Below are 25,709 nucleotides of genomic sequence, written 5' to 3'. Positions count from 1 at the left end.
AGGCTGCAGGTGGGGCTGTGCGGCCGCGCTGCCTCCAGGAAGCCTCACGGGCCTTCGTCTGCCGGGCCGCGGCGCCGGCTCCCAGGATGCAGTGTGGACCGGCCGGGCGCTGACGGAGGCGGCGCGACTGCGGGCGGCGCGGCGCAGGGGCAGCCAGCGAGGAGCGGCGGCAGAGGAAAGGCCAGGCAGGCGCCGCCTGCGGAGAGCACCGGGCGGCCGGGCCTGCGTGGTGCCGCGCGCGGCGGCGGCGGCGACGACTTCCTCCGGGCCGGGCGGGACAGCGCAGGGCCATGGCCGAGGCGGTCGCGGCTCCGGTAAGGGCGACCCGCGCGCGCAGGGACTCGCGGCCTGGGGGCCCCAGGCGGCCCGGCCCCGGCACACGGCGCCGCAGGCCCTGGGGAGGGGTTCCGGGGTCCGGGCCGGACCACCGGGCCTGGGGCTCCCGCGAATGGGGCGCGGGGTCCGCCGGGGCCTACTGCGCCCGTCGGCCGGGCCCCCACTCCGAGCCGAAGCCGAGCGCTGGCGGAACGGTTGTCCCCGCGCCGGGGCCGCCCCACGCCAAGTTCTTTGGGCCCTCCGGGGCTTCCTGCCCCCGCCCCAGCCGCTGTCCCCTCCTTCTGGGTGCCCCCCAACCCGCGGCTCCTTTCTCTGCCTGGCGCTCGGCCTGTAGGTCCCTCTCCATCTCCCCCGCAGCGGCCTGGTGGCACCTGGGAGGTGTCCGGCTTCGAATCCGCATACACCGACACCCACTACGTGCCCAGCTTCCCGGGGTCGGCGCGGAAGGGAATATAGAGCCACGCACTTCAACAAGCCCTGTTGAGGCGTTAGTCTGTCTTCACAGCAAGCCTGTGGGATGGGTACTGGTGTTAATCTCTGTCATACAAAAGAAAAACCCGGGGCCTAGAGAACTTAACTTGCCCAGGCTTACCCAGCTGGAAAGTGTGAAAAGACACACAGTGGCTGTGTGTTCAAGGACCAGGCAGACAGGTACGCGGGCAATAATCGTGCAAAACAGAAAGGGGTGAGTGCTGGCGCCCAGGTGGAAGTTTGCGGTGGGCTCCGGGGGAAGGAGTGTCAGGGGGCCTCTTGGTACCGCTGTCCACCCCTCCTGGCCTGATGCTCTGCGCCTCTGTGATTTGAGCCGGGCTTTTAGGGAAGGCTAGGATTTCAGGCCCAGCTAGACCGGTGGTGCTTTCAGGGAGGGAGGAGTGCCTGGGCAAAGGCGCAGAGAGACGGGACAGTGCAGGGCGTGTGCAGGCACAGAAAGGAGTCCATGAGCCTGGAGAAGATGGTTTTGGTTTGGAGGCAGTGGGGAAGGAGTCTGCAGAGAGAGACTAAGAAGGGGTTTGCATGCCAGGACTTCATCCTGCGGGTGGGCAGTGGGTGAGGGATCCGGCTCCTCTTACCATCAGCTCCTCTCAAGCAAAGAGTTTCAGCTCCCCTGGCAGGAGTCCAAGGACAGCCCCACATATTCCAGCCGCTTGTCAGTAAGAAGCTGGGCTGGAGTGAGCAGCGCACAGTCGACACCTCCCACCACATAGTGTGAAGACCTTACACAGGGTTTCCTGGCCCCATCAGAACTGTAAGAAAACCATGCACCTTGTTGTCCATGAGTAAAAGACTAATATTTTCTTAATAAAGTAGTTTAGCAGAGGTCCCTTTCATGCCACACAAAGCCCATAATAATGCACGTGGAGGATGGGTAGGATTTCAGTGGATGGGGAGCTGGTGACCAGTTGAAAGGAAGCTTCTGGAGTAAACTCTTGGCGTCTGGGATCACGTGGCAGGGATTGATCTGAGAAAGGAGAGGTGAGGGAACAGTGGCCTTAGGTGGAGGGTGGACTCAAACCCAGAACCACGCTGGCCCACCCAGGTGCTGTAGGACCACCTACTTCTTGAGAGCAAGACTCCCACCCGCATTGGGGTTTTCGCTAGAAACAGTTCAGCTTGTCCAGAACCTCCCAGCCTTGAAGACCCCTTAGAGTCCTACCTTCTTTGGGTCCTGCTTCCTTCCAAATAGACAGTATCTTAAGCACTGTCCTAGACAAGTTTGTTTCTCCCTCTGCTCAAACTCTCCTTTTGTCTCTATTTTTTGAGCTGTCCATCCGCATTCTAGTTCTCAGTGACTTTCTCTAAGTGAATCCACACTGGTTTCTAGTAGCTACTTCTTCATTTTGGAAATAATCACCAACCTTTTGTTGAGGAATTATTTTGCAGAATGTTGTAAGGAGGCGTTGATCCTCAGGTCCCGATACCAGGAGCTCCTCTGTGCCCTGTAGGTCCCACATTCAGATGTGGGTGGCTCAAACAGTCCAGCTCCCTGCCCACCGCAAAATGTGCCCATTCTTCCTTGTCCCAGCTGCCGGTCACTGATACGCCATGTGAACATTTACAATGACAGGGAAGGCCCCCGTCTCTAATTAAGATGGTTGCTGCCCATATACAAGTCTAACTGTGGCATATATGTACTTTCCTCACCAGACTGCAGGGTATGTCACTGCTCCTGGTACAGCTACAAAAATGTCGGAGGCCGTCATTTTTACCTTGAGGGGGTGGGAATTGGGAAAGAGAAAGAATCTTGTAGGGCTCAGGCAGTGTCAAAAAGCCTAACTCTGGACTGATGGAGATTTGCAGTCATGGGGATTTTAGCTTGTGGGGGAGGGGCAGATGGGAAGGTGACAAAATGAGACTGTCCTGGGGGAAGAGGAACTGGCCATTAGATTTTTATGTTTGTTAAAAGGGGACATGAGATGCTTTAAAAAAAAAAAAAAGAAAAAAGAAATTGAGCAATACTCTTGTTTGTGCCGTTTCAGTGAACCAGCTGTTTTTTTTGCTGGGTCATCATCAGTAGACAGTTCCTGTGTAATCATGAGGGGAGGTGCAGGCTGGGCTCTAGTAAATCTGCAGTTTACCATTTCTCCACTAAAATGCCCAGCAATGCTAAGTCACTGTTTACGTAGCAAAATTGCACTGGGTACCTGCCATGTGTCAAGGACAGTGGTATGAAAAGATGCAATACCATGTTCAGGGAGCCCACAGTGTAGGTGTGGGTAGGAAATTATTGTGTAGGGTGATAAGCACCGTGATAAGGGTCTGCATTGTGCTGCAGAGGCCTGGAGTAAAGGCACCCACCCAGACATAGACCTAACATACCCAAGCAGGTGATTGCCAACCTGAGATCTGGCATGTGGTGCAGGATAGCCCCACTTGTCCACACATATGGACTCCCAGCCCAACTCCCCCGTGCCTAGGGAGAGAGGGGCTCAATGAAGACAGTGGATGGAATGAGTGATGCCAGTTTCTCTTTTGTTTCTGAAAGATTTCTCCGTGGACAATGGCAGCCACGATTCAGGCCATGGAGAGGAAGATTGAATCGCAGGCTGCTCGCCTGCTTTCCCTAGAAGGTCGAACCGGGATGGCCGAGAAGAAGCTGGCTGATTGCGAGAAGACAGCCGTGGAGTTCGGGAACCAGCTGGAGGGCAAGTGGGCCGTGCTGGGGACCCTGCTGCAAGAGTACGGGCTGCTGCAGAGGCGGCTGGAGAACGTGGAGAACCTGCTGCGCAACAGGAACTTCTGGATCCTGCGGCTGCCCCCGGGCAGCAAGGGGGAGTCCCCTAAGGTAGCCCTGGGACGCCTTGGGGTGTGGGAGCCCAAGCGGCCAAACCCGTGAGCGTGTGGGTGAGCGAGTGTGACACTTGTGGTTCCAGGTGCCCGTGACCTTTGATGATGTGGCCGTGTATTTCTCCGAGCAGGAGTGGGGCAAGCTGGAGGACTGGCAGAAGGAGCTCTACAAGCACGTGATGAGGGGCAACTACGAGACGCTGGTCTCCCTGGGTAAGGCCTGACACTCATTTCTCTGTTAAATGGGATTTTGCAAGTCCTCAGAGTTCTCCCTCCACATAGTTGTTTTCATGTCAGTGTTATATAAATCACCAGAAACATTGTTGACCTTGCAAGTTGTGAAGGATGAGCCCTGGGTGATGGAGTTAAAAGCTCCCTTCTCCCTGTGTTGAGTTTCCCAGAATGCCAGTCTGGGAACGGTGGTGGCTTCTCTCCTACGCAGGCCCGGGATGTGGACCTTTCTGTTCTTGCTGACTTGGAGCGGGGAAGGCCCCATCTGCTCTCAGATCCAGTATGTAATTGACTCACATTTGAGAAAGACTCTTTCCTTCAGCCTTCTCCTACAAACATGCGTGGCCCTTACGGCAACGTGCCTCGAGGTCAGTGGAGAACATGGGCAGACGGTGCTGCTTGCAGCAGACATTTTCTTCATGCCTCAAAACTTTGCTTCCCTCAGCCCCTGGGGCTACTGCTCTTCTCCTTGTTTAATCCTGCCCAGGAAGGGCCTGGACTCTGTTTCTTCCTGGGCTGGTTTCCTCTTCCTAATGGTCTCTGTGTGACCCCGGAGCCGAGGGCAGTGAGACCTGTTAGAGAGGGCAGGAGCAGGTGCAGACGTGAGGTTGTTTCATCAGCACAAGTGCACTGCTGTTTAACGTGCACGTTCTGTGGCAGTTTGTTCACCCCGGCACTGTGGACATTTGGGACCAGGTGATTCTGTGTGTCGGGGGCATCCTCTGCATCGTAGTATGTTGAGCAGCAGCCCTGGCCTCTCAGGGCATCTCCAGATGCCAGTCACCTCTCCCCCAGCCCTGGGCATGACAACCAGAATTGTCTCCAGACTTTGCCAAATGTCCCCGGGGAGCAAAATTGCCTGTGGTTGAGAGCTACTGCTTTGTGACAATCAAGAGATTTCGTTTCTAGACCATTGTTGGTTTTCCGGGATGACTGTCCCCAGCTTTGACTGGAACATGGCAAAAACTAACCTTCTGTCTTTCCTCAGACTACGCCATCTCCAAGCCCGAGGTCCTCTCCCAGATTGAACAAGGGAAGGAGCCCTGCAACTGGCGCCGCCCTGGCCCCAAGATTCCAGATGTTCCTGTGGACCCCAGTCCAGGTAAGGGCTGGGAGAAGGCCAGGGAGGCATCGGGTATTGTGCGGGAAACAGAGACGGAAAGGCCAGGAAGGATGTGATCTTTCCAGAGAGAGTCGAGGAGAAACATGAAACTTACAGGTTTTATGTCTTGAGTTTTTTATAGTTGAGTTTTAATCTCTAACTTAGTCAGCTAATGCTCCAGAAATGAACACTTTCTATCGGGGAAACAGGTGGCAAACCTAATCTTTTAGGAAGAGACAAAGGCAGGGCACAGGTTGAGGGGAGGGAGAGGAGGACACTGAGAGGGAAGGCAGGAGCATAGTTGACCCTTAACGCAGGGGCCAGGGGCACCAGCCCCCAGTCCCACGCAGCCAAAAATCTATGTATAACTTTTGACTCTCTAAAAAGTTAACTGCTAGTAGTCTCCTATTAACCAGAAGCCTTATTGATACTATGAACAGTCAATAACACATATTTTGTATGTTCTGTGTGTTACATAGTGATACTTACAATAAGTTAGGGAAAAGAAAATGTTACTAGGAAAATCATAAGGAAGAGAAAATATATTTATTACTCATTAAGTGGAAGTGGAGCATCATAAAGGTCATCCTCCTCATTTTCTTCTTCAGATTGAGCAGGCTGAGGAGAAAGAGGAGGGGTTGGTCTACCTGTCTCAGGGGTGACAGAAGCAGAAGAAAATCCATTTATAAGTGGGCCTGCATAGTTCAAACCCATGTTGTTCAAGGTCAGCTGTAGATTGACAACAAAATTAATCCAAAGCTTTGCAAAGAGTCAGCCTTGCCTCCAAGAACCAATCTTAATTTAAACCAGTAGCAGTTGTAGAGCTACTTTGGTCTACATTGGTCAGCCTTATGGTTTGGTATTATTAGAAGCACACATTTATTTAAGGTGAATCTTGTTACCAGATAACAGCATCTCAGATTTCCCTGGAGCCAGTCAGCACCTTTGAAAGTTAAGGGAAGGACAGGTGGACACAGGAGAAAAACCAAATTCCTAAAGTGAAGACCTGCTGGGTCATTTGACTAGGGAGACCACATCTCTGCAAGGCTCGACCCCTGATTCCTCCAGAAGACCCGCCCTTGACCGTCCCACCTGCCTTGGTTTTCCCTTTCGTCTGACACTGAGAAAGGTGGTGTTCCGCAGAGGCCCTCCTGTGCGCCACTTGTGTGAAATTAAATGCATCCCCCATGTTCGTCATCTCATCTCAGTCAGGTTTGCACTTCCCTAAGGGCAGAAGCATGTTCCGGGCTGGCCGCTTTGCCAGTCGTCATCGGGACATTGACAGTTTAGCTCTACAGATGCATTTTTAAGAATCTAGGTGTCAAGGACAGTGCTGAACACTAGAGGACAGAAAGATGGCTGAGAACAGATACTATTGGGCTGGAAAAGAGGGTTACAACCCGTGCGCGTCCCCAGCTTCCTAGCCTGGGTGGGAGGTTCTGGGTGGGTGGGTTTCGTTGTATTTACACCATGTGTGGAGGCTTCCCTCACTTCCACAGCATCATTCAATGAGTAAAGAGGGGCTGGAAATACGCTGGTTGCTGGTAAGACCCTGTAACACTCTCTAGCTGCACCGTATGATGTTCAGCAGCATCCGTGGCCTCTACCCACCAGTAGACAAGATGAGTAGACACAAACTCCACTGTCCATCCTGAGCCTGTTGGCAGGGATCTGTGTGGCGTTTATCCCTGTCCCCTTTGTCTGAGAAGGCAGGACTCCCAGCTCATCCCTTGCCGCATTTGGCCTGACCCATCCCCTTGTGAGACCTCACCTTCCCTTCTCCTCACCTCCTGCACATCCCTCCACTGAGCCTTGTGGGACTCGGCTCAGCAGACCCGCCAGGTCCTGAGTGTTCCCTGCTCGGACTGAGCTCCATGGGCCTGCAGCCCTCTTGAGTGCTTGTCATCCTCTTCCCTGCCTCCGTCTTGAGCCCAGGCCCACTGGGGACAGGGTCCTCACCCCTCAGATTGTGCCTCTGCCAGCCTCAATCCCTCTCTAGAGACCCTGCCTTTGGGTCTCAGGCCTTGTCTTTTTGCTACTTCTGCAGACCTTCCCTCTCTTCTCATCACTCTTCCTGCCCTCAGTCGTGGCCATGGCAGCCTCCTTGTTGATTGTCCTATGCCCCCCCACCCATCCCACAGCCATCCGTGACTGTGACGACAGTGACTTTACCATACCCACCATCTCCATCTCCAGCACACCACTCCCTGGCCGCCTCCTACCGTCCCTTCAATTCCGTCTGGTGTCCTGATTCCAGCAGTTTTCCAGTCCTTCAAGACCTGCAAGCCATCGACCCTGCTGCCTTTTCACTGCCCTGACTCATCCTCATTTCCCTCCATGCCCACCATTGTGGTCCCCCCTTACACACACCCTCAGCACTCTTGCCCCTGTTTTGCTCATTGTATCCACTTAGTGAAATCCATCGGTGTTCTGCACCTGCAGCCAAGCAGCTGCACCATCCCTGGTGCTGTTCCCTCCGCCCTGTGCCAGGGCCTTCGCAGTGCCCTCTACTGGGAGTCCTCCTCAGGCAGGTCCCACCTGCAGGCCTTTCGTGTCATCAGCACTGCAGGCCCTCCCCACCCAGGACTCCAGGCCTACTTTCCTGCTTTGGGTCTTCCGTGTTAGACAGTGTCACATAATATATATGTTTCCTATTTATAGATTCATCGTATGTCAGGTCTCCTCCATTAGAATGTCAATTTCAAAAGTATAAAAATTTTTACCTGTTTAATCATTTTAGGAACCTAGAGTATTGCCTAGTACAGAGTAGGAATTCAATAACTATTTGCTGAATGTATGCTGTTTCAAAATTTAAAACGTGTGTGTGTGTGTGTGTGTGAAATAATGTATTTCTGATAGCATTTAAATCCCTTTTTAGGTCTCCCAGGCCTCCCTAGGAATTTTCTGTTTATTCTTTCTATCCACATTTTAAAATGTCTGCTGTGTACTTTGGTAGCTGTAAACAATATATAATACGGTTTTTTGTGTTCTGAAAAATTACATAGATGTCATTATATTTATCACTCATTATTCTGTATTTCAGACCTATCCGTGTTGATACATGTAGATCAAGTTCATTTCTTTTAACAGATGCTTAATATTCCAGAAGCAACTATATTGTAATTTATTTTCCATTCTTCCACTGATTGGCACTTAAGCTTTTTCTGATTGTTCACTCTCACAAGCAATACTGTAGTGAGCGTTCTTGCGCCTGTTTTTTTGTGGCCCTGTGGGGATGCTGCTCCAGGGAGTAGACCCAGCGGTGGCCTCACCACGTCGTAGGCTTGATTTCATCTCTTCCGTTACTGTATGGCCCTCCCCAGGGGTACCCAGTGCCAGCGGGTGCTCCTAGAACTTGCTTCCTAACGTCTGCCCAGTTTCCATAATTACATTTTTGCCGACCTGATGGGGGTGAGATGGCCTCTCGTTTCAATTTGTATTTTCCCTACTGTTAGTGAAGTTGCATGCCCTTTTCATACGATTATTTGGCTGCTTCTCCAGTGAGTTGTCTTCTGTTTTTCTATTGAGATATTCTTCATTTTCTTCTTGATTCAGGGCTTCTTTGTATGTGTTCTAGATACAAATCCTTTGTCTATTATTTGCATTACAAACATTTTCTCCGTGTCGGTGGCAGGTCTTTAACATTGTAGTTCTTGTATGGAAGTTTTCACTGTTGAAAGAGTCAAACATGTCAGTCTTTTCCTTTATGATCTATGCTTTTTCTGTAGTGAGATATCCTTGCTTACCTCACTCAAGGTCAGAAAGATACTCTTCTCTATTTTTTTTATAAATTTTTTAAAGTTTTGCTTTTCAAATTTAAGTCTTTAATTTATCTCGAATTAAAATTTGTGTAGCTTGCAAGGGAGGGTTTCGGTTTTTTCTCCCACAACGATGGTCTGATTTTCCAACAAAGTTTGCTGAATGTGTTAGCTTTTCTCCACTGATTTGTGATGCGATTCTGTCCTGAGCTGGTTTCTGCATGTGCACAAGTCTGTTTCTGGGTGCTTGCTTCTGTGTCACTGGTCTCTTTGTCAGTCTCTGCACCAACAGCTTGCTCTTTTAGCTTCATAATAAGCCTTGATATCTAGTAGACTAATCCTTCTCTGCTTGTTCTTCAAAAAATTGTCTTGGCTATTCTTGGATCTTTGTTCTTTTATATGAATTTTGGGATCTGTATGTCAAGTTCCTAAGAAAATCCTGTTGGAAATTTGATTGGAATTGCATTGACTTTACAGTCTAATTTCTGGAGAATTGCTCTCATGACAACATTAGCCTTTCTACTCATTGGAACACTCATTTATTGAAGGCTTCTATGTGCTTGAATAAGATTTTACAGTTTTCTTCTGATAGTTGTTTTTCATTATAAATGGGATTTTTACAGTTTATTAGATGTATTAGTTATTTCAGGTGTATAGGTATGCTGTTGACTTTTGTTTATTAAAAAAAATCTTGCTCTCATGTCTAATGGTTTGTTTCTTTATATTCTCTTGGATTTTTTATGTAGATAATTATATCCTCTACAAATCACACAAAGATTGTGTCTGTTTTTTAACTTTTTATGACTTTATTTTTCTTATTTAGCAGTTTGACTAGGACATCGTTGAATAGCAGCAGTGATAGTGGCATCCTGCCTGTGGACAAGATATATTTCTAGAGTTTCAGCCTTAAGTATGATTTTTGCCTTTGGCTTTTGAAAATACTGTTAAAGACATTTCCTTCTAACCATGCTACCCAAAAGTTTTTATTGTGAACAAGTGTTATATTGTATCAAATGCTGTTTTTCTCCTTTTTAAAAATATTGTGTTTTGTTTCTTTTAAAATAGCAGTCCGGAACCTTTTTGGCACCAGGGACCAGTTTCATGGAAGACAATTTTTCCACCAATGGGGGACCGGGAGGATGGTTTGGGGATGAAACTGTTCTATCTCATAAGAAGGGAGTGTGACCCAGACCCCTCGCATGCACAGTTCACAATAGGGTTCGCGCTGCTGTGAGACTCTAATGCCACCACTGATCTGGCAGGAGGCGTAGCTCAGTCAATAATGCCAGCGACAGGGAGTGGCTGTAATTACAGATGAAGCTTCACTTGCTTCCACCCACCCCCTGCTGTGCAGTCTAGGTTCCCCAGGGCATGGGGACCCCTGTTTTACAACATTGTTACTGTGTATTATACATAACAAAATACATACAGAACAAAATTCGTGTGACATTTAGAGATTAGTAGTAAACCCCATATTCCCAACACCCAGCATGAGAGAGACCACAGCTTGAACCTCCTGGACCCCCGTCCTCCCCTGATCACACCCCTTCCTTCCTCTTATAGTATACATAAACTGAAAATTCAGAAATAGAGTCCCTTGCCTTTCTTTACATTTTTATTCCCTCAGTATGTATCCTAAGTAACACATTTAGTTTTATCTGCTTTGGAACTTTTTGTAAATGGAATCATACCACATATGTTCTTCCTTAACCTGCTTTTCTCATTTGCCGTTATGTTTTTGAGAGCCATCCATGTTAATGTAGTATAGCTGTAGCTCATTCATTTTCATGATTTTCACCACTTTACAGTTTTGTATTTTGTGACCATAATACAATGTATTTATTCCTTCTACTGTTGGTGGGTGCTTGTGTTGTCTCTCTTCTTTTCTTTTTTTTTGCTGGTGTGAACATTCTTATGCATATGTAAAAGCTTCTCTAGGTGTAGATCCAGGAGCGGAACTGCTGGGTCATAGGAAAGAAGAGACATGTATTCCAATTTTTCCAGGTGATGTCAAGTGGGGATACCAACTGGTATTCCCAGGAGGGCCTGGGGGTTCCAATCACACCTCATCCTCACCACCCTGGGAAATGCTGTTTTTATTTCTGCCTGTTTGGTGGGAGTGAAATGGTTTAAAATTTATGGTTTAAAACTTGGATTTTCCTAATTAATAAGATTGAGCATTACATCCTCTACTGGTGAGCCGTTTGTCCTTCCTCGTCTGTGAAATGCGTGTTTATGTCGTCTTTGCATTTTTTTAAGTTGTTTTTTGTTGACAGAGTCCTGCTCTGTTGCTCAGGGTAGAGTGCAGTGGTGCAATCTTGGCTCACTGCAACCTCTGCCTCCTGGGTTCAAGTAATTCTCCTAACTCAGCCTCCCAAGTAGCTGGGACTACAGGTGTGCACCACCACGCCCAGCTAATTTTTGTATTTTTAGTAGAGACAGTGTTTCACCATGTTGGCCAGACTGGTCTCAAACTCCTGACCTCAAGTGATCTGCTGCCTTGGCCTCCCAAAGTGCTGGGATTACAGGCATGAACCACTGTGCCTGGCCTGTTAGTGTTCTTTACGTATTCTAAATATTAACCTTTTTGTCAACTATGTGTGTTGCAGTTATCTTCTCCATTTGTGGTATATTTTAAAGAACAGATGGTTTTCATTTTAATGTACTTGGATTTACTAGTCTTTCCTTTATGGTTTGTCCTTTTTGTGTCTTAAGCAATTAAGAAATGTTTACGTTCTTCAATGTTGTAGTACACCAGTGCACCTTCTCATATTTCCTACTAAAGGTTTTCAGAGTTCGTCTTTCATGTTCAAGTTCTTCATCCTTCAGAAATGGACTTTTGTGGTGCTATGAGGTGGAGACCCTGCTTCTTTTTCACTGCACTTTGGTTCTTCTTTTCCTTTGCTCTTTCAGATAGCCCCTCAAACTGCCTTATCAAGTTCCATGAAAAATTCCAGTTGGGGTTATGGTTGCAATTGCATTCCATCTATTAACATTTTGGAGAGAATTGACACTTTTACTATATTCAGTCATGTTATCTGTGAATGTCCTAAGTCACTCCATTTGGTTTGTCTATAATGTCGCAATGAAGTTTTATATTAAGGTCTTGGACATATTTTGTTAGATCTATTCCTAGGTTCTTTTTTTTTTTTTTCTTAAACCACTTTTGTCAGTGGTGTCTTTTTTTAACTTGCATTTTCTGTTTGTTGCTGTTGGGGACTTGAGGGCAGAGAATACCCCTCTTCAAATGCTTTATCTCCTATCACAAGAGCGCATTCCAATGTCCCTGCCCTTTATGCAGAATTATGCCCTGAATTATCAGTAATAAAAATAGATTAGCCTCACCTGTCTTCCTGTTTTGTTTTCTGTGTTTGTTAAGACCCTTGATAAGGAAGAAAAATTGTAACTGATAGGCTTTCTCAAAAACCTCACAGTATTAATATATAAAAATGTAGTTGTCTTTCATTTATTGATAACGATCTAGGAACCCTAAAATTTTCATTAATGCTAATAACCTTTCTATTAATTGTCTAATCATTCTCAGTTTTTCTGAAAAGTTAATCATATCTATGAGTAATAATTTTTTTCTTTTTAAATATATATGGGTTTTTTTCTTGTTTTATTGTGTTGACTGAGAACTCCCAGAAAATCCTTAAATAGAAATGATGATAACAGGTGTCCTATTGGTTCATGATTTTAAAGAGAACACTTTTTAACTTTTCACATTGAGTATAATACTTGCTAAAGATTTTGTTTACAAATATCCTTTATCTGGCTAAAGAAGTTTCCTATGTCTGTGTTTGGCTAGGTGTTTCTAACAGTAATGACTTGAATTTTATATAATTTCTTTTGGTATCCATTGAGATGATTATACATTTTTTTCTCCTTAACCTGCTAGTAAGGTAAATTATGTTACTTTCTAATGTTGAACCAACCTTGCAGTCTTGGAATAAACCTAACTTTGTCATGATCCTTTATGAACATTGCTGTATGCTAATTATTTTGTTTAGGATTTTTGAATCTTTGTTCATGGATGAGATGGGCTTGTAATTTTCTTTTCTCAGACTGTTTTTGTCTGGTTTTGGTATTAAAAATATGAGCTATGATGTATTCATGCTGTTTTTAATTTTCAGAGAGTTTTCGTAATGTTGGAATTATCTATTCCTTCAACATTTAGTAGAAAACACCAGTGGGGCCACCTGAGCCTTAAGTTTTCTTTGTGGGGAAGATTTTTTACTACCGATGTAATTTATTTTAGTTACAGGACTATTCAGGTTTTCTATTTCTTCTTTAGTTTTGGCAGGTTGAAATTTTCCTAGGAATTTGTCCATTTCCCCAGAGTTTTCAAATTACTTGGAATAACATTCATAATATCCTCTATATCTTTTAAATCTCTGCTGCATTTATCATTATGTTCCCTTTTTCATTCTTCCAATTGGTTATTGGTGCTGTCTCTCCCATTCTCTTGATAACCGTGCTAGAGGTGAATTGGTTTAATAGTCTCTTCAAATAACCAACTTTGACTAACTATATTCTATCTTTGTCTTCTCTTTTATTAATTTATGATACTGTTATATGTATTATTTCCTTCTACTTTTGAAAAGGTTCTTAAATGTTATTTATTTTCTAATGTCTTGCATTGACGCTTAACCCATTAATTTTTGACCTGTGTTTTTGGTTTTTTTTTTATTTTTTTACACGGAGTCTCGCTCTGTCGCCAGGCTGGAGTACAGTGGCGCGATCTTGGCTTACTGCAATCTCCACTTCCCGGGTTCAAGCCATTCTCCTGCCTCAGCCTCCCGAGTAGCTGGGACTACAGGCACATGCCACCACACCCAGCTAATTTTGTGTTTTTAGTAGGGATGGGGTTTCACCATGTTGGCCAGGATGGTCTCAATCTCCTGACCTCGTGATCCGCCTCAGCTTCCCAAAGTGCTAGGATTACAGGTGTGAGCCACTGCGCCCAGCCCTTGTGTTATCTTTTTAAATATAAACATACAAGGCTATAACATTTCCTCTAAGTACCATTGTAGCTGTAGCCCATACATTTTGATAGATAATATTTTCATTAATATTGGGTTCCAGATACCTTCTAATTTTCATTGTGATTTTTTTCTTAGACTCAGATTATTTAGAAAGCGGTATATTTTAAAATTTTAGTATGTTATTGATACTAAAATTGATAGGGAGTTATTGATTTCAAACTTAATTGGGTTGTAGCTAGAAAATGCAGTGTGTAAAATACTAGTCGTTTAAATTTTGCTGAAGTCTGTTTTATGACCTAGAAAGTGTTCATTTTTCCTTTAACGCTCTGTAGCTTAAAAAGCTTGTGTTTTCTCTGTGTTTGGAATCTGCTTAGGTCCCTTTAATCAGGTTTGTTAGTAGAGTTGCTCAAATGTTATATAACCTTTAGTTGGCTAGATTTATCAATTACAGAGAGATATATCAAAATCCCTTACTGTAAAGATGGATTTGTTCATTTCTCCCTAGAGTTTTATCAGTTTTGCTTTATTATTTTGAAGCTATATGATAAGCTTAAAAAATAAGAGTTATTGGCTGGGTGTGGTGGCTCACGCCTGTAATCCTAACACTTTGGGAGGCTGAGACGGGTGGATCACCTGAGGTCAGGAGTTTGAGGCCAGCCTGGCCAACATGGTAAAACTCTGTCTCTACTAAAGATATAAAAAATAGCCAGGCGTGGTGGCACACATCTGTAATCCCAGCTACTCGGGAGGCTGAGGCAGGAGAACTGCTTTAACCTGGCAAGTGGAGGTTGTAGTGAGCCGAGATTGCACCATTGCACTCCAGCCAGTGCAGCATAGCAAGGCTCCATCTCAAAAAAAAAAACCTTAGAATTACTTTATCTTCCTGGTTAGTTTACTATTATGCAGTAATTCTTTTTATTTCTATGAATATTTTTACTTTCAAAGTTTATTTCATGTGATATGGTATAGCTACATAATTTCTTTACATTGTTCTGGCTTAGTACATCTTTCATTCTTTTACATTGCTTTCTGCGTCCTTCTGTTTAGGTATGTCTCTTGTAAACAGCAGATAGCTGGGGGATTTGTTTGGTTTTAATCTGAAAATCTTTACCTTTACCTTTTAAATATCCAAACAGTAGCCACTATCCACCTGTAGCTACTGAGCACTTGAAATGTGCTGTAAGGATAAAATACATACCGCATTTCAAAAACCATGTACAAAAACAAGCCGTGAGTACAAAATATGCATGTATAAAATAATATAAATCATTTTATATTGATTATATGTTGAAGTAACATTTTTTATATCTTGGGCTAAATAAAATATACTGTTAACATTTATTTCACCTGTTCTTACTTTTTTAACATGACTACCAGAGTACTTAAAATTAGATATGTGGTTCACATTCTTTTTTCTTCTTAGCTCTGGTCTAGACCATTTACATTGATTATGGTTATTAGTTTATTTGGATTCTTTTTACCATCGTAAATTGTGCTGTTAATCTTTAGTTCTGCCTTTTCTGTATTTTTCCTGCCCCTCCTTTGGGAATTATTCATTTAGGTTTTTTCCTTTTCAAACTATTGTTATTTTAAATTAATTTGACAGTTATGTATTCTATTTCTGTTGTTATAGAGGAATCTTTAGAAATTTTTTCTTCCTTTAGAAGTTATTTTTTGTGGATCTGATGGTAATGAGCCCTCAGTTTGTGTGTGTATATGAGTTTATATGTGTTTATATGTGTGAAAATATCTTTATTTCATCCCTGTACAGTGAGTCCTCTGTATTTATGTGTTCCACATTTGTGGATTCAGGTAACTGCACATTTGAAATATTCAGGAAAAAAGGTGTCTACTAAACATATACAGACTTTTTTCTTGTCATTATTCTCTGAACAATACAGTGTAGCAACTATCTACATAGCATTTACATCATATTAGGTATTATAAGTAATCTAGAGGTGATTTAAAGTATACAGGAGGATGTGTGTGGGTTATATGCAAATACTACACCAATTTATATAAGGGACTTGAGTATTGTGGATTTTGGTATCCATGGGGTGCCCTAGAACCAATCCCCCACTGACACCAAGGGACAACTGTAGTGGAAAGACATAATTTTAGCTTGAGTGTTATTTTCTCTTAGCTTTTGAAGATAATTTGCCCCTTTTTTCTGGCTTTTGTTGTTGCTATTGAGAATCTGCCATCAGTCTAATCAGGATTCCTTTGCGGATGATCTGCATTTTTTCTTTCCCTGCTTTTAGGTCTCTGTCTTGGGTGATCTGCAGTTTTAATACAATGTGTCTAGATGTGGATTTATTTTCTTTTATCCTGCTTTAATCACTGAAATGTTTCACCAATTTGGGAAAATGTGTTATCTTCCCTCTTTGAATTTTGCCTTGCCCCCTTTCTCTCTAACCTTTTATTCTGGAACTTTTTCATATTATCCTTTATAACTTCGAACCCCTCTTTATATTTTTAGCTCAGTCTCTATGTTAAGGTTGGAATAATTTCTTCTATCTTCTAGTTAGTTTGCTATTCACCATTCAATCATTTCCATTCTGTTGTTTAACCTACACATTGGATTTTAAAATTTCAGTTATTAGCCAGGCGCGGTAGCTCACGCCTGTAATCCTAGCACTTGGGGAGGCCGAGGCTGGCAGATTGCCTGAGCTCAGGAGTTCAAGACCAGCCTGGGCAACACAGTGAAACTCCATCTCTACTAAAATACATAACAATTAGCTGGGCCTGGAGGTGTGCACCTGCAGTCCCAGTGCTACTGGGGAGGCTGAGGCAGGAGAATTGCTTGAACCCGGGAGGCAGAGGTTGCAGTGAGCCAAGATCGTGCCACTGCACTCCAGCCTGGGCAACAGAGCGAGACTCCATCTCAACAAACAAACAAACAAAAAACAACAGTTATTTTTTCTCACCATTCTAAAGAATATTACATTTGATTCTTTTTCAAAATTTGGTCAGTTTTGATAGTCTTATTTCCCCATACTTTCATTCCCTCTTTTTATTTCTGTAAATAATTGAACTTTATATTCCTTATATGATAATTTTAATATCCAAAGTCATTGGTCATATTCTCCAGTTCATGATTTCTGCTGAGTTTGTGGTGCTGATTTTCTTGAGATGGTGATTGTGAGCTCATTGATTATTTGAAAGCTATGTTTAAAATGCTTTCCTCCTGAGAATGTGTGTGTGTTCCTCAGCTGGTCATCTGATGCCAATGCAGACTTAGGACCACTTCAAGCTACAGTCTTGACCTGGAAGTTTTTGGGCCACAATGGGCCTCCTGAGTAGCTGGGACCACAGGGGATGCCACCATGCCTGGCTAACTTTTTTTAAAAACTTTTTTTTTTCCCCTCTGTGGAGACAGGGTCTTCTGTGTTGCCTAGGCTGGCTTTTTTTGTTTGTTTATTTGAGACAGGGTCTCACCTTGTCACCCAGCCTGAAGTGTAGTGGCACAAACATGGCTCACTGCAGCCTCAAACTCCTGGGCTCAAGAGCTCCTCCCACCTCAGCCTCCCAGACTGCTGAGATTACAGACATGAGCCACTGTACCCAGCCTACTCAGCAATTTTAGATATTCCACATTGGGAGGAATTTCTGTTTCTCTGCACATCTAGCCAGCCATATGTCAGAAATAGAAGAGCTAAATGCTGTTTTTACATCTGTTGAGATGATTATATTGTTTTTGCTATTAATCTTAACTTTGTTCATTATAATATTATATTTTCTAGTGTTATCCTTGAGCTCTCAGAATAAACCCAGTGTGTTCATAATATGTCTTTTTTTTTTTGAAAATATATTGCTGAGTTTGATTTGTAATTCTTTCATTTAGAATCTTTGCATATCTGTTCATATATGAGATTATTTTTTAAATTTGTTCATATACTACCCCTCTAGTTTGTGCAATAAAAATTGTCTTAGCCTCATAAAATGAGTTGACAGATGTTTTCTCTCAACATTTGAAGATATTCCATTATCTTCTGATATCCTAGTTGCTGAAGAAAATCTCCTGTAGTCTAAATGTCATTATTTTCTCTAGGGTACCTTTTAAGATTTTTCTCTTTGTCTTTGCTGTGGTTCCATTTCACATGAATGTTGTCTAGGTTTGTTTGTTTGTTTTATTACCTACTTGGGAACTGGTCTGTTCCTTCAAACTGTGGACTTACAATGCGTTCAGTTTTGGAAAATTCTCAACCATTATTTCTTTACCTATTGCCATTACTCATTTCTCCATTCTCTTCTTCTGGGATTTCTACCAGCATGTGTTGGAATTTCTCATTCTGTCCTCCATGTCTCTTAACTTTTTCATATTTTTCATTCTTTATCTCTCAGTATTGTACTCTGGGTTATTTCCCTGGATCTCTCTCCCAAGTCACTAATATTCTCTCTAGCTGTGTTCAGTCTGTTGTTGTTGAACCAGAGCCATCCATTTGAGTTTTTCATTTCCACAGCTGCCTCTGTCATTTCTAGAATGTTGAGTTCTTTTTCAAATCTACCTTTTTCAAAATAATTTGCTGTTCTTGCCTTAAAGATTCTGTTCTTTATCTCTTTGATGATCTTAGACATACTTAGGTTACTGTATCATTCAGCCTCTCCTTTTTTTCTGTAGTTCTTGGGAGTGAACTCTGCCATGACTCTCATGGCCATTTGGCACCTCTTCTGTTTTGTAAGTTTTAGTTTTTCTTCTGGTTTTAGTTTTCCCTTAGGAGCCCCCTGTGGACTGCATTGTGTGGGTGCCCCTCTGAGGCAGATCTGCATTTGCCCATGCTGGGGCCTCCTGAGTTGCCATGGCTCTCAGCCAATTTTTCTGTGAATTTCTCAGTTTATGGTGTCTGCCCGTGTGGGTAGTGTGAATTCTGTGTGGACATGGGATTCCAAGTTTTTATGGGTTTCTTTCCCACACATAGCCCTGGACAAGTAGGCTGCTTCCTGGTGGCTCCCGCAGGCAGACAGAGTTTTCCTAGTCCCCATCTCACAGACAGGCCAGAGCCTATGACTCCTGGCTTCAGGCAGGCGGCTTGGCCACACTCCCAACCTCACATGGACATGAAAGCCCAGCCCCTAAGGCCTGTATCCTACTCCAACAACTCTCTAGGTCACTTGCCTTCCACTGTAACTCTTGATTGACTCTGTGTGTTCTCTCTCATTCTTGCCTCTGGGATCTTTTCTTTTGTACTCACTTAAATATATGAGGGAGGGAAGGTTTTGGGGGGACTTGGGGTTCACTTTTGTTCAGCATTTCTTGTGTTTCAAGTGAGGGCAGGCCATCCCCAGGGCAACTCAGTCTCCCCCTGGACCAGCAGCCTAGCCCTGAGAATGTGCTTGTGTAGTCTTCCCCTCCCCCGCCTCAGCCTTTCCTACCCTACCCACATTCCCAATACCATGTGACCTCAGGCTCTGCCCTAGGCTCCCATCCTGTTTGCTGCTGCCTCCCTTCCCACCAGGCTCTTTTGCTGTTGGACCCTTGTAAGGCCCCTGTGTCTATCTCTCCGGCTGGATGCGTGTATGCCCCAGGGCTGAGGGGCCGTGATGCTGTATCCTCACACTCACTCCCTTTCCTAGGCTCGGGGCCCCCAGTTCCCGCCCCAGACCTCTTGATGCAGATCAAGCAGGAGGGTGAGCTCCAGCTCCAGGAGCAGCAGGCCCTGGGCGTGGAGGCGTGGGCAGCCGGGCAGCCAGATATCGGGGAGGAGCCCTGGGGCCTCAGCCAGCTGGATTCCGGAGCAGGAGACATCTCCACAGATGCCACCTCTGGTAAGTGGCTGAGACGGGGACATAAGGAACAAGTTGCAGGGATCACGGGAGGGATAGGGGAGGGCTCGTGGCAGCATGGGGGAGCTGTGGGCCCTCAACACTTCCGGCCTGACAACTTTAGAAATTTTCCCGTCTCGAGGTAGGACTGTACTAAAGGACTTGTCTCGAGCCTCTCTCGGGTGGCTGATGCTGTCCCTGAGTGTCTCTCTGGCCCTGCTCCAGTGGCCCCTATATCACTGTGAGGCCACTCCTCTTGCCCCAGCATTGGGCATTGAAGTCACTGGCTGCCTCTATTCGAGAGGGGCCCGTGGGAAACATACCGATGATGTCTGAGCTTCCCAGTGCCTCAGAAGGGGGGACAAAAGACACTGGGTTCAGAGAGGTTGGGTCCTCATGCTCACTCAGAAAAGCCCCCAGTGGGGGGACCTCAGCGTTTAGCCTGCTCTCCTCCCCAACAGTCTTCTGTCCTCCCCATCCGTCCCCTAACCCACCGGCTCTGCTCTCCCGTTACCGCAGGTGTCCATTCCAACTTTTCCACCACCATCCCGCCCACCTCCTGGCAAGCGGATCTCCCTCCCCACCATCCCTCTTCAGCATGCTCGGATGGGACCCTGAAGCTCAACACAGCAGCCTCCACGGAAGGTACGGGTGGCAAGAGGAGGAAGGGAAGGGCCATGCTTGCTTGTGGGGAGTACCTCGGTCCAGGCGTCCCATTTTCACTGGTGAACTGCTCTGACCTTCCAGCCAACAGACATTAGGGTGTCTGCACTCTTACGACCCTTTGCACATTCTGTTATTTATCTCCTTGCCAAATCATAGGTGTCAGCAGCCCTTCTTGAGGACATCCATGTTTCAGTCTGTTGCTTTTTCATATGGTGTTAAGTGGTCTATTCTAATAAGCCGATCTCTTGAAGGATATACCTCCTCCCCAGCTTAGGAAACTGTGGCTTCTCTCTGGCATGGAAGAAAACAAAATTGAACTGAAACCACTTCTTAGATATTGGTACTACCAAAGACAGGTGTCTGAAGGCCGATTTCAGAAGAACCACCACCAAATTTATCTGTTCGCTTTCTGTTTACTTCTGTGTTGAAGACCCGTCACCTGTTACTATAATAACGTCATATTTTAGCACCCAAAAAACGTGCTGATAGCCAGGATCCCTGATGTGAAACCTCAGAATGTGAAGTTGAAGTACGCTTATATAAAATCAAACACATTCTTTTTTTTTTTTTTTTTTGAGGCGGAGTCTCACTCTGTCCCCCAGGCTTGGAGTGCAGTGGGGCGATCTCTGCTCACTGCAAGCTCTGCCTTCTGGGTTCACGCCATTCTCCTGCTCAGCCTCCTGAGTAGCTGGGACTACAGGTGCCCGCCACCACGCCCAGCTAATTTTTCGTATTTTTAGTAGAGACGGCGTTTCACCATGTTAGCCAGGATGGTCTCAATCTCCTGACCTCATGATCCCCCCGCCTTGGCCTCCCAAAGTGCTGGGATTATAGGCGTGAGCCACTGCGCCTGGCCAAACACATTCTTATTCACTAATATTTTTATCATTAGCTAGTGGGTCCATTTATTGAATGCTGCTGCATGTCAAATAGCTCACTAAGGTGCTTTCAGACATGTTGTCTGGTTCAATCCTCACACCTGTGAAGTGGGCATTCACAGATGAGCTGTGGGTTAGAAACTGCCTGCAGCCCACAGCTGGTGTGTGGCCGAGCTGTCTGAACCCCCATTCCCTGCACTGCGGTGGGGCACAGTGCCTGCAGCAGTTCCAGTTCCTTTCTGAGGATCAGTTCATGCTTAGCCTTAACAGCCAAACTGAAAAATGGAGCCTGGGGAGCAGATATGGTGGCTTGTCCTGTGGTGAAGGTGCCAGAACACTGGTGTCCTCGAGGGGGAGGCAGCCTCACAGCCACCAGGCTGCTCTGCTGAGCTGCCCTCTGGGCTCAGCCACGAGGGCCTGGGTGGAGTTTGTCTGGCCACACAGCTGCTGAGCAGGTGATGGTGGCAGATTGTGGCTCGCTCAGCAGTTAAGGGACAGGTCAGTATCTGTCTTTCTGTCTTTCTCAGCAGATGTAAAAATTGTAATAAAAACAGAAGTCCAGGAAGAGGAGGTGGTGGCCACACCCGTACATCCTACTGACCTAGAGGCTCACGGGACCCTGTTTGGACCAGGCCAAGCCACACGGTTTTTCCCTAGTCCTGCCCAGGAAGGAGCCTGGGAAAGCCAGGGCAGCTCCTTCCCCAGCCAGGACCCTGTGCTGGGGCTGCGAGAGCCCGCCCGGCCTGAGAGGGACATGGGTGAGCTCAGTCCTGCTGTGGCCCAGGAGGAGACCCCTCCTGGGGACTGGCTCTTCGGAGGGGTCCGGTGGGGCTGGAATTTCCGGTGTAAACCGCCAGTGGGCCTGAACCCGAGGACGGGGCCCGAGGGGCTTCCTTACTCCTCCCCGGACAACGGAGAGGCCATCTTGGACCCCAGCCAGGCCCCAAGGCCCTTCAACGAACCCTGTAAATACCCTGGCCGGACCAAAGGCTTTGGCCACAAGCCAGGGCTGAAGAAGCACCCCGCGGCGCCCCCCGGGGGCCGGCCTTTCACCTGCGCCACGTGTGGGAAGAGCTTCCAGCTGCAAGTCAGCCTGAGCGCGCACCAGCGCAGCTGTGGGGCGCCCGACGGGTCGGGCCCGGGCACAGGCGGTGGCGGCAGCGGCAGCGGCAGCGGCGGCGGCGGTGGCGGCAGCGGTGGGGGCAGCGCACGGGATGGCAGCGCCCTTCGGTGTGGGGAGTGCGGCCGTTGCTTCACGCGCCCCGCGCACCTCATCCGCCATCGCATGCTGCACACGGGCGAGCGGCCCTTCCCCTGCACCGAGTGTGAGAAGCGCTTCACCGAACGCTCCAAGCTCATCGACCACTACCGAACGCACACGGGCGTGCGGCCCTTCACCTGCACCGTCTGCGGCAAAAGCTTCATCCGCAAGGACCACCTCCGCAAGCACCAGCGCAACCATGCAGCGGGCGCCAAGACCCCGGCCCGAGGCCAGCCACTCCCGACGCCGCCCGCACCTCCTGATCCCTTCAAGAGCCCCGCCTCCAAAGGACCTTTGGCCTCCACAGACCTTGTGACCGACTGGACTTGTGGCCTCAGCGTCCTGGGACCCACCGATGGCGGGGACATGTGAGCGCCTCCAGCCCCATAGACCCTGCCGGCCGCACGTGTAAAAAGCCCCGTGTGCAGGCAGCAGGGCGGCGTGGAAGCTTCAGGCAGACGCGGGACGGGGAGAACCAAATGTCCAAGTTGCTGAACTGATGATCACTGGAGAAGGAGAAACTATCCACCAGGACAGCTGCCACCTCTAAACCAAGTAGAATTCTCTGTGAAATGGGAGCGCCGTAGAATTTTAAGTAATTTAATTGCAAACCTGTTTTGTTTTTTGTTTTTTGTTTTTTTTTAATTCTTGAGGAAAAAGCTGGAAAATAGTAATAGGGCCATTTAAATTTTGTAGATACTTTTGGTTTTCAGGGCGTGCATTTCTGTCACTATCTCACTGAGTCTGATAGTGTGTTGGAAGGTTGACCAGTTGGGGACCCCTGGCCCACTGACTCCTGGGGATGGGGTCCTGTGTGTGCCCCTGCTCTGCCCAGTTGGGCTGAGTGGGCCTAGCGCGCCAAGCCCCTGGGCAGTGAGGGCCATTGGGTCCCTTGGAGCACACCTCAGCGCAGCAGGAAGGATCCCTCCGGGAGTAGCGGTTGCATTTCCCAGCTTGCCTCTCCTGAAAAGGCCCCCCAAAAGTGCTGGCCCCAACTTTTCTCTATTTTGGGCCATCTGTGGTACCCGTCCCAAGGGCACTTGGTGGTGTCCCCTAGTGTGTGACTCCCTGGCCTCATAAGGACAAGTTGTCTGAAATCCCAGCGTTAGGTCTGGAGAGATGGAGAAGCTGAAACTGGGGAGCTGCACCACAAACGTCTAGCTCTCAGCAGAGCTGGGAGCAAAGCCTGGCCGCCCACCCCAACCTGGGGCTGCCTCCCACTCCGTGAGATGCTTCTGTCTCCTGTTCACTTTGTGTGGTAGTTTCTTATTTTCAAAATGCATCTCATTTGATCATTACTGTGACCTTGGGAAGCAGCAGGACAGGGATTTCTTTTTAGAGGTGCAAACTGCTCAGAGGGGACACACCTCAGCCTCTCACTGTGGGTACACGTGGCGTGCCATGAGTGGGGAAGAGCAACAGGTGAGATGCCTCAGTCTACTGGAACATCATTGTGGGGGAGCAGAGATTTCCAGGTTTTCCCTCTTAAAATATTTGTCCCACACCGACAAGAGTCCAGTCACCAGGCCTCAAAGGAACTTCTGCTTGTAGCAGCCGCCTCCCCTGTGCCCCAGCCTCCTTAATGTGTGCACTCTCAGAGGGCACAGCTTGCGAGGCTGGGTTTGGGGGCCAAGTGGCTTGTTCATTCCAGCATCTAACATCATAAAGGTGGGCCCAGATTTCTTGATTCGACCACAGTGCTGTTCCTACCACACAAATATCCATTCCTGTTTTGTTGAAGCAGCCACTGGTCCTCTTGTTTCCCCTGCAGACGGAGGGACCTGGCAGTGCCCATTCATTCAGCCCCCTCATGCATACTTTTATTAGGCGATAGACTAGTTAAGAAAATTGTTTCTATGTACTGTATATTTTGTACCTGTTTACACTTCTAATATTGATATAACTGATATTTTGAAAAATCAGAGAAAACATCCTGTTAAAATAAAACCTAACCAGCACCAAGGCAGTTTGTTGGGTTCCATTCCTAGGCATGTGTCTTTGTCACTGATGCCCCCAAACATGCCCTCCAAGGGGCTGTCTGGTCAGCTTTCTTAGTGCCCTCCTCCTGGGCTTGGTCACCTTGGACCCAGACAGGTAACTGACCTTGAGAACTAGGAATGGAAGATTCCAGAGAAATTTGACTCTGTGAAGAAAAACTGACATTTAGAGAGAGAATCAAAACACATCAAATCACTTTCCAACAGGATATAAACATGGTTTACGTCATTACGTTGTATATGATTTGAGATGACATACATGAAGATAGGAAAGTCTGGGAGAAAAATTGCAGAGTATCCAAGATAAATGGATGTTGGATGCTTTCTTCTTGCATCTTTTCGGGGTTTTGTTTTGTTTTGAGACAGAGTCTCGCTCTGTTGCCCAGGCTGGAGTTTAGTGGTGCAATCCTGGCTCACTGCAACCTCCACCTCCTGGGTTCAAGTGATTCTCCTGCCTCAGCCTCCCAAGTAGCTGGGATTACAGGTGCCCGCTACCACACCGGGCTAATTTTTTTTTTTAGTAGAGACAGGGTTTTACTGTGTTGGCCAGGATAGTCTCAAACTCATGATCTCAGGTGATCCACCCACCTTGGCCTCCCAAAGTGCTGGGATCACAGGTGTGAGCCACCACACCCGGCCTCTTCTTGCATCTTTTCTTGGCTGGGCAGGAGGTGAAGAAAGGACCGTGATGCCTGTAGTTGTAATCCAGGTCTTAGAGCAAAGTCTAGCCAACGGCAGTTGAGCCAGGCTAGCACCCATATTCCCATCAGCCAGTTAATAATCATTACCCTTTTATCTCATGTTTTCAGCCTTCTGTTTTGGTGATAGCCTTTTTAAGAAAATGAAAATGTCAAATCCACCTTAATTTTTGTCACAGCGGGCATGGGAGAAGATCTGCCCTGGCTGCTATGAGGATAGCTGGGGATGGGAACGCGCTGCCCTCCTCGCCAGCCCTGACCTCTCTGCTGTGCTTCTGGTCCACCTGCCCCCTGGATGGGTCTCCAGCATGTGGAAGCTGGCTGGGGTAGCCTCTGATGTCTGTCCAGCTTGGGGCACCTCTTCACCCCATACCCTCCCCAGTGATCTTGTGTGCTCTCACACTCCCTCTCATTCACACACCAAATGCAGAAATCTTGAGTATCATGGCCAGAATCCTGGCATGTGGTTTCCTAAATGAAGGACTCCTTGGTCTCTGGTTTGGGTACCACTCACGAAGACAGAACACAGGGAGGAGCAGGTTTGGGCAGGGGAGTTGAGTTCTGCTTCATACACCCAGAGGAGGCACCCGGTCAGTTGTGAGGGAGACCAGATGAGTACCAGTGAATGAGGGGGCCACCACTCCCCACGGGCTTCTTGGGAACCCTTGCACTACTGTTGTCCCAAAGCATCATGCTTGGCCAAGCACAGGGTTCCCTTCCTCTAGTAGTTTCCTGCTGCTGCTGCTGCT

At 46.9% G+C, this 25,709-nt stretch overlaps 1 protein-coding gene and 1 long non-coding RNA gene across 7 annotated transcripts; one reads left to right on the top strand and one right to left on the bottom strand.

Moving 5' to 3' along the window:
- ZNF746 (zinc finger protein 746) lies at window positions 1-24,227 on the top strand. 5 transcript variants are annotated; one of them, XM_031012820.3, is made up of 7 exons: window positions 1-314; window positions 3,320-3,619; window positions 3,753-3,834; window positions 4,841-4,954; window positions 19,272-19,463; window positions 19,980-20,105; window positions 21,532-24,227. In XM_031012820.3, the coding sequence occupies exons 1-7, from the start codon at window positions 291-293 to the stop codon at window positions 22,635-22,637; spliced, it is 1,944 nt and encodes a 647-aa protein (XP_030868680.2). In that variant the 5' UTR covers window positions 1-290; the 3' UTR covers window positions 22,638-24,227. The 5 variants fall into 5 exon arrangements, with proteins under 5 accessions (XP_030868680.2, XP_030868681.2, XP_030868679.2 ...); XM_031012821.3 differs by having other exon boundaries at window positions 2-314; window positions 21,535-24,227; XM_031012819.3 differs by having other exon boundaries at window positions 2-314; window positions 3,708-3,834; window positions 21,535-24,227.
- LOC129534649 (uncharacterized) lies at window positions 7,640-22,211 on the bottom strand. Of its 2 annotated transcripts, none has more exons than XR_008681300.2 (3): window positions 22,058-22,211; window positions 20,159-20,417; window positions 7,640-10,673 (listed from the first exon to the last, which is right to left on the bottom strand). It is a non-coding gene; the product is annotated as an uncharacterized lncRNA (long non-coding RNA). The 2 variants fall into 2 exon arrangements; XR_008681301.2 differs by having other exon boundaries at window positions 7,640-10,670.
- Window positions 24,228-25,709: the final 1,482 nt, after the last annotated feature.

This window comes from Gorilla gorilla, chromosome 6 (assembly GCF_029281585.2).
Source record: "Gorilla gorilla gorilla isolate KB3781 chromosome 6, NHGRI_mGorGor1-v2.1_pri, whole genome shotgun sequence".
Taxonomy (NCBI): domain Eukaryota; kingdom Metazoa; phylum Chordata; class Mammalia; order Primates; family Hominidae; genus Gorilla; species Gorilla gorilla.
This window is presented reverse-complemented; position numbering and strand designations above follow the sequence as displayed.

Coding starts and splice junctions, on each gene's coding strand:
- ZNF746 (XM_031012818.3), top strand. CDS start 291: ATGGCCGAGGCGGTCGCGGCTCCG. Junction 3,620..3,707: donor GCAAGGGGGAGTCCCCTAAG/GTAGCCCTGGGA, acceptor TTGTGGTTCCAG/GTGCCCGTGACCTTTGATGA. Junction 20,106..21,531: donor CACAGCAGCCTCCACGGAAG/GTACGGGTGGCA, acceptor TGTCTTTCTCAG/CAGATGTAAAAATTGTAATA.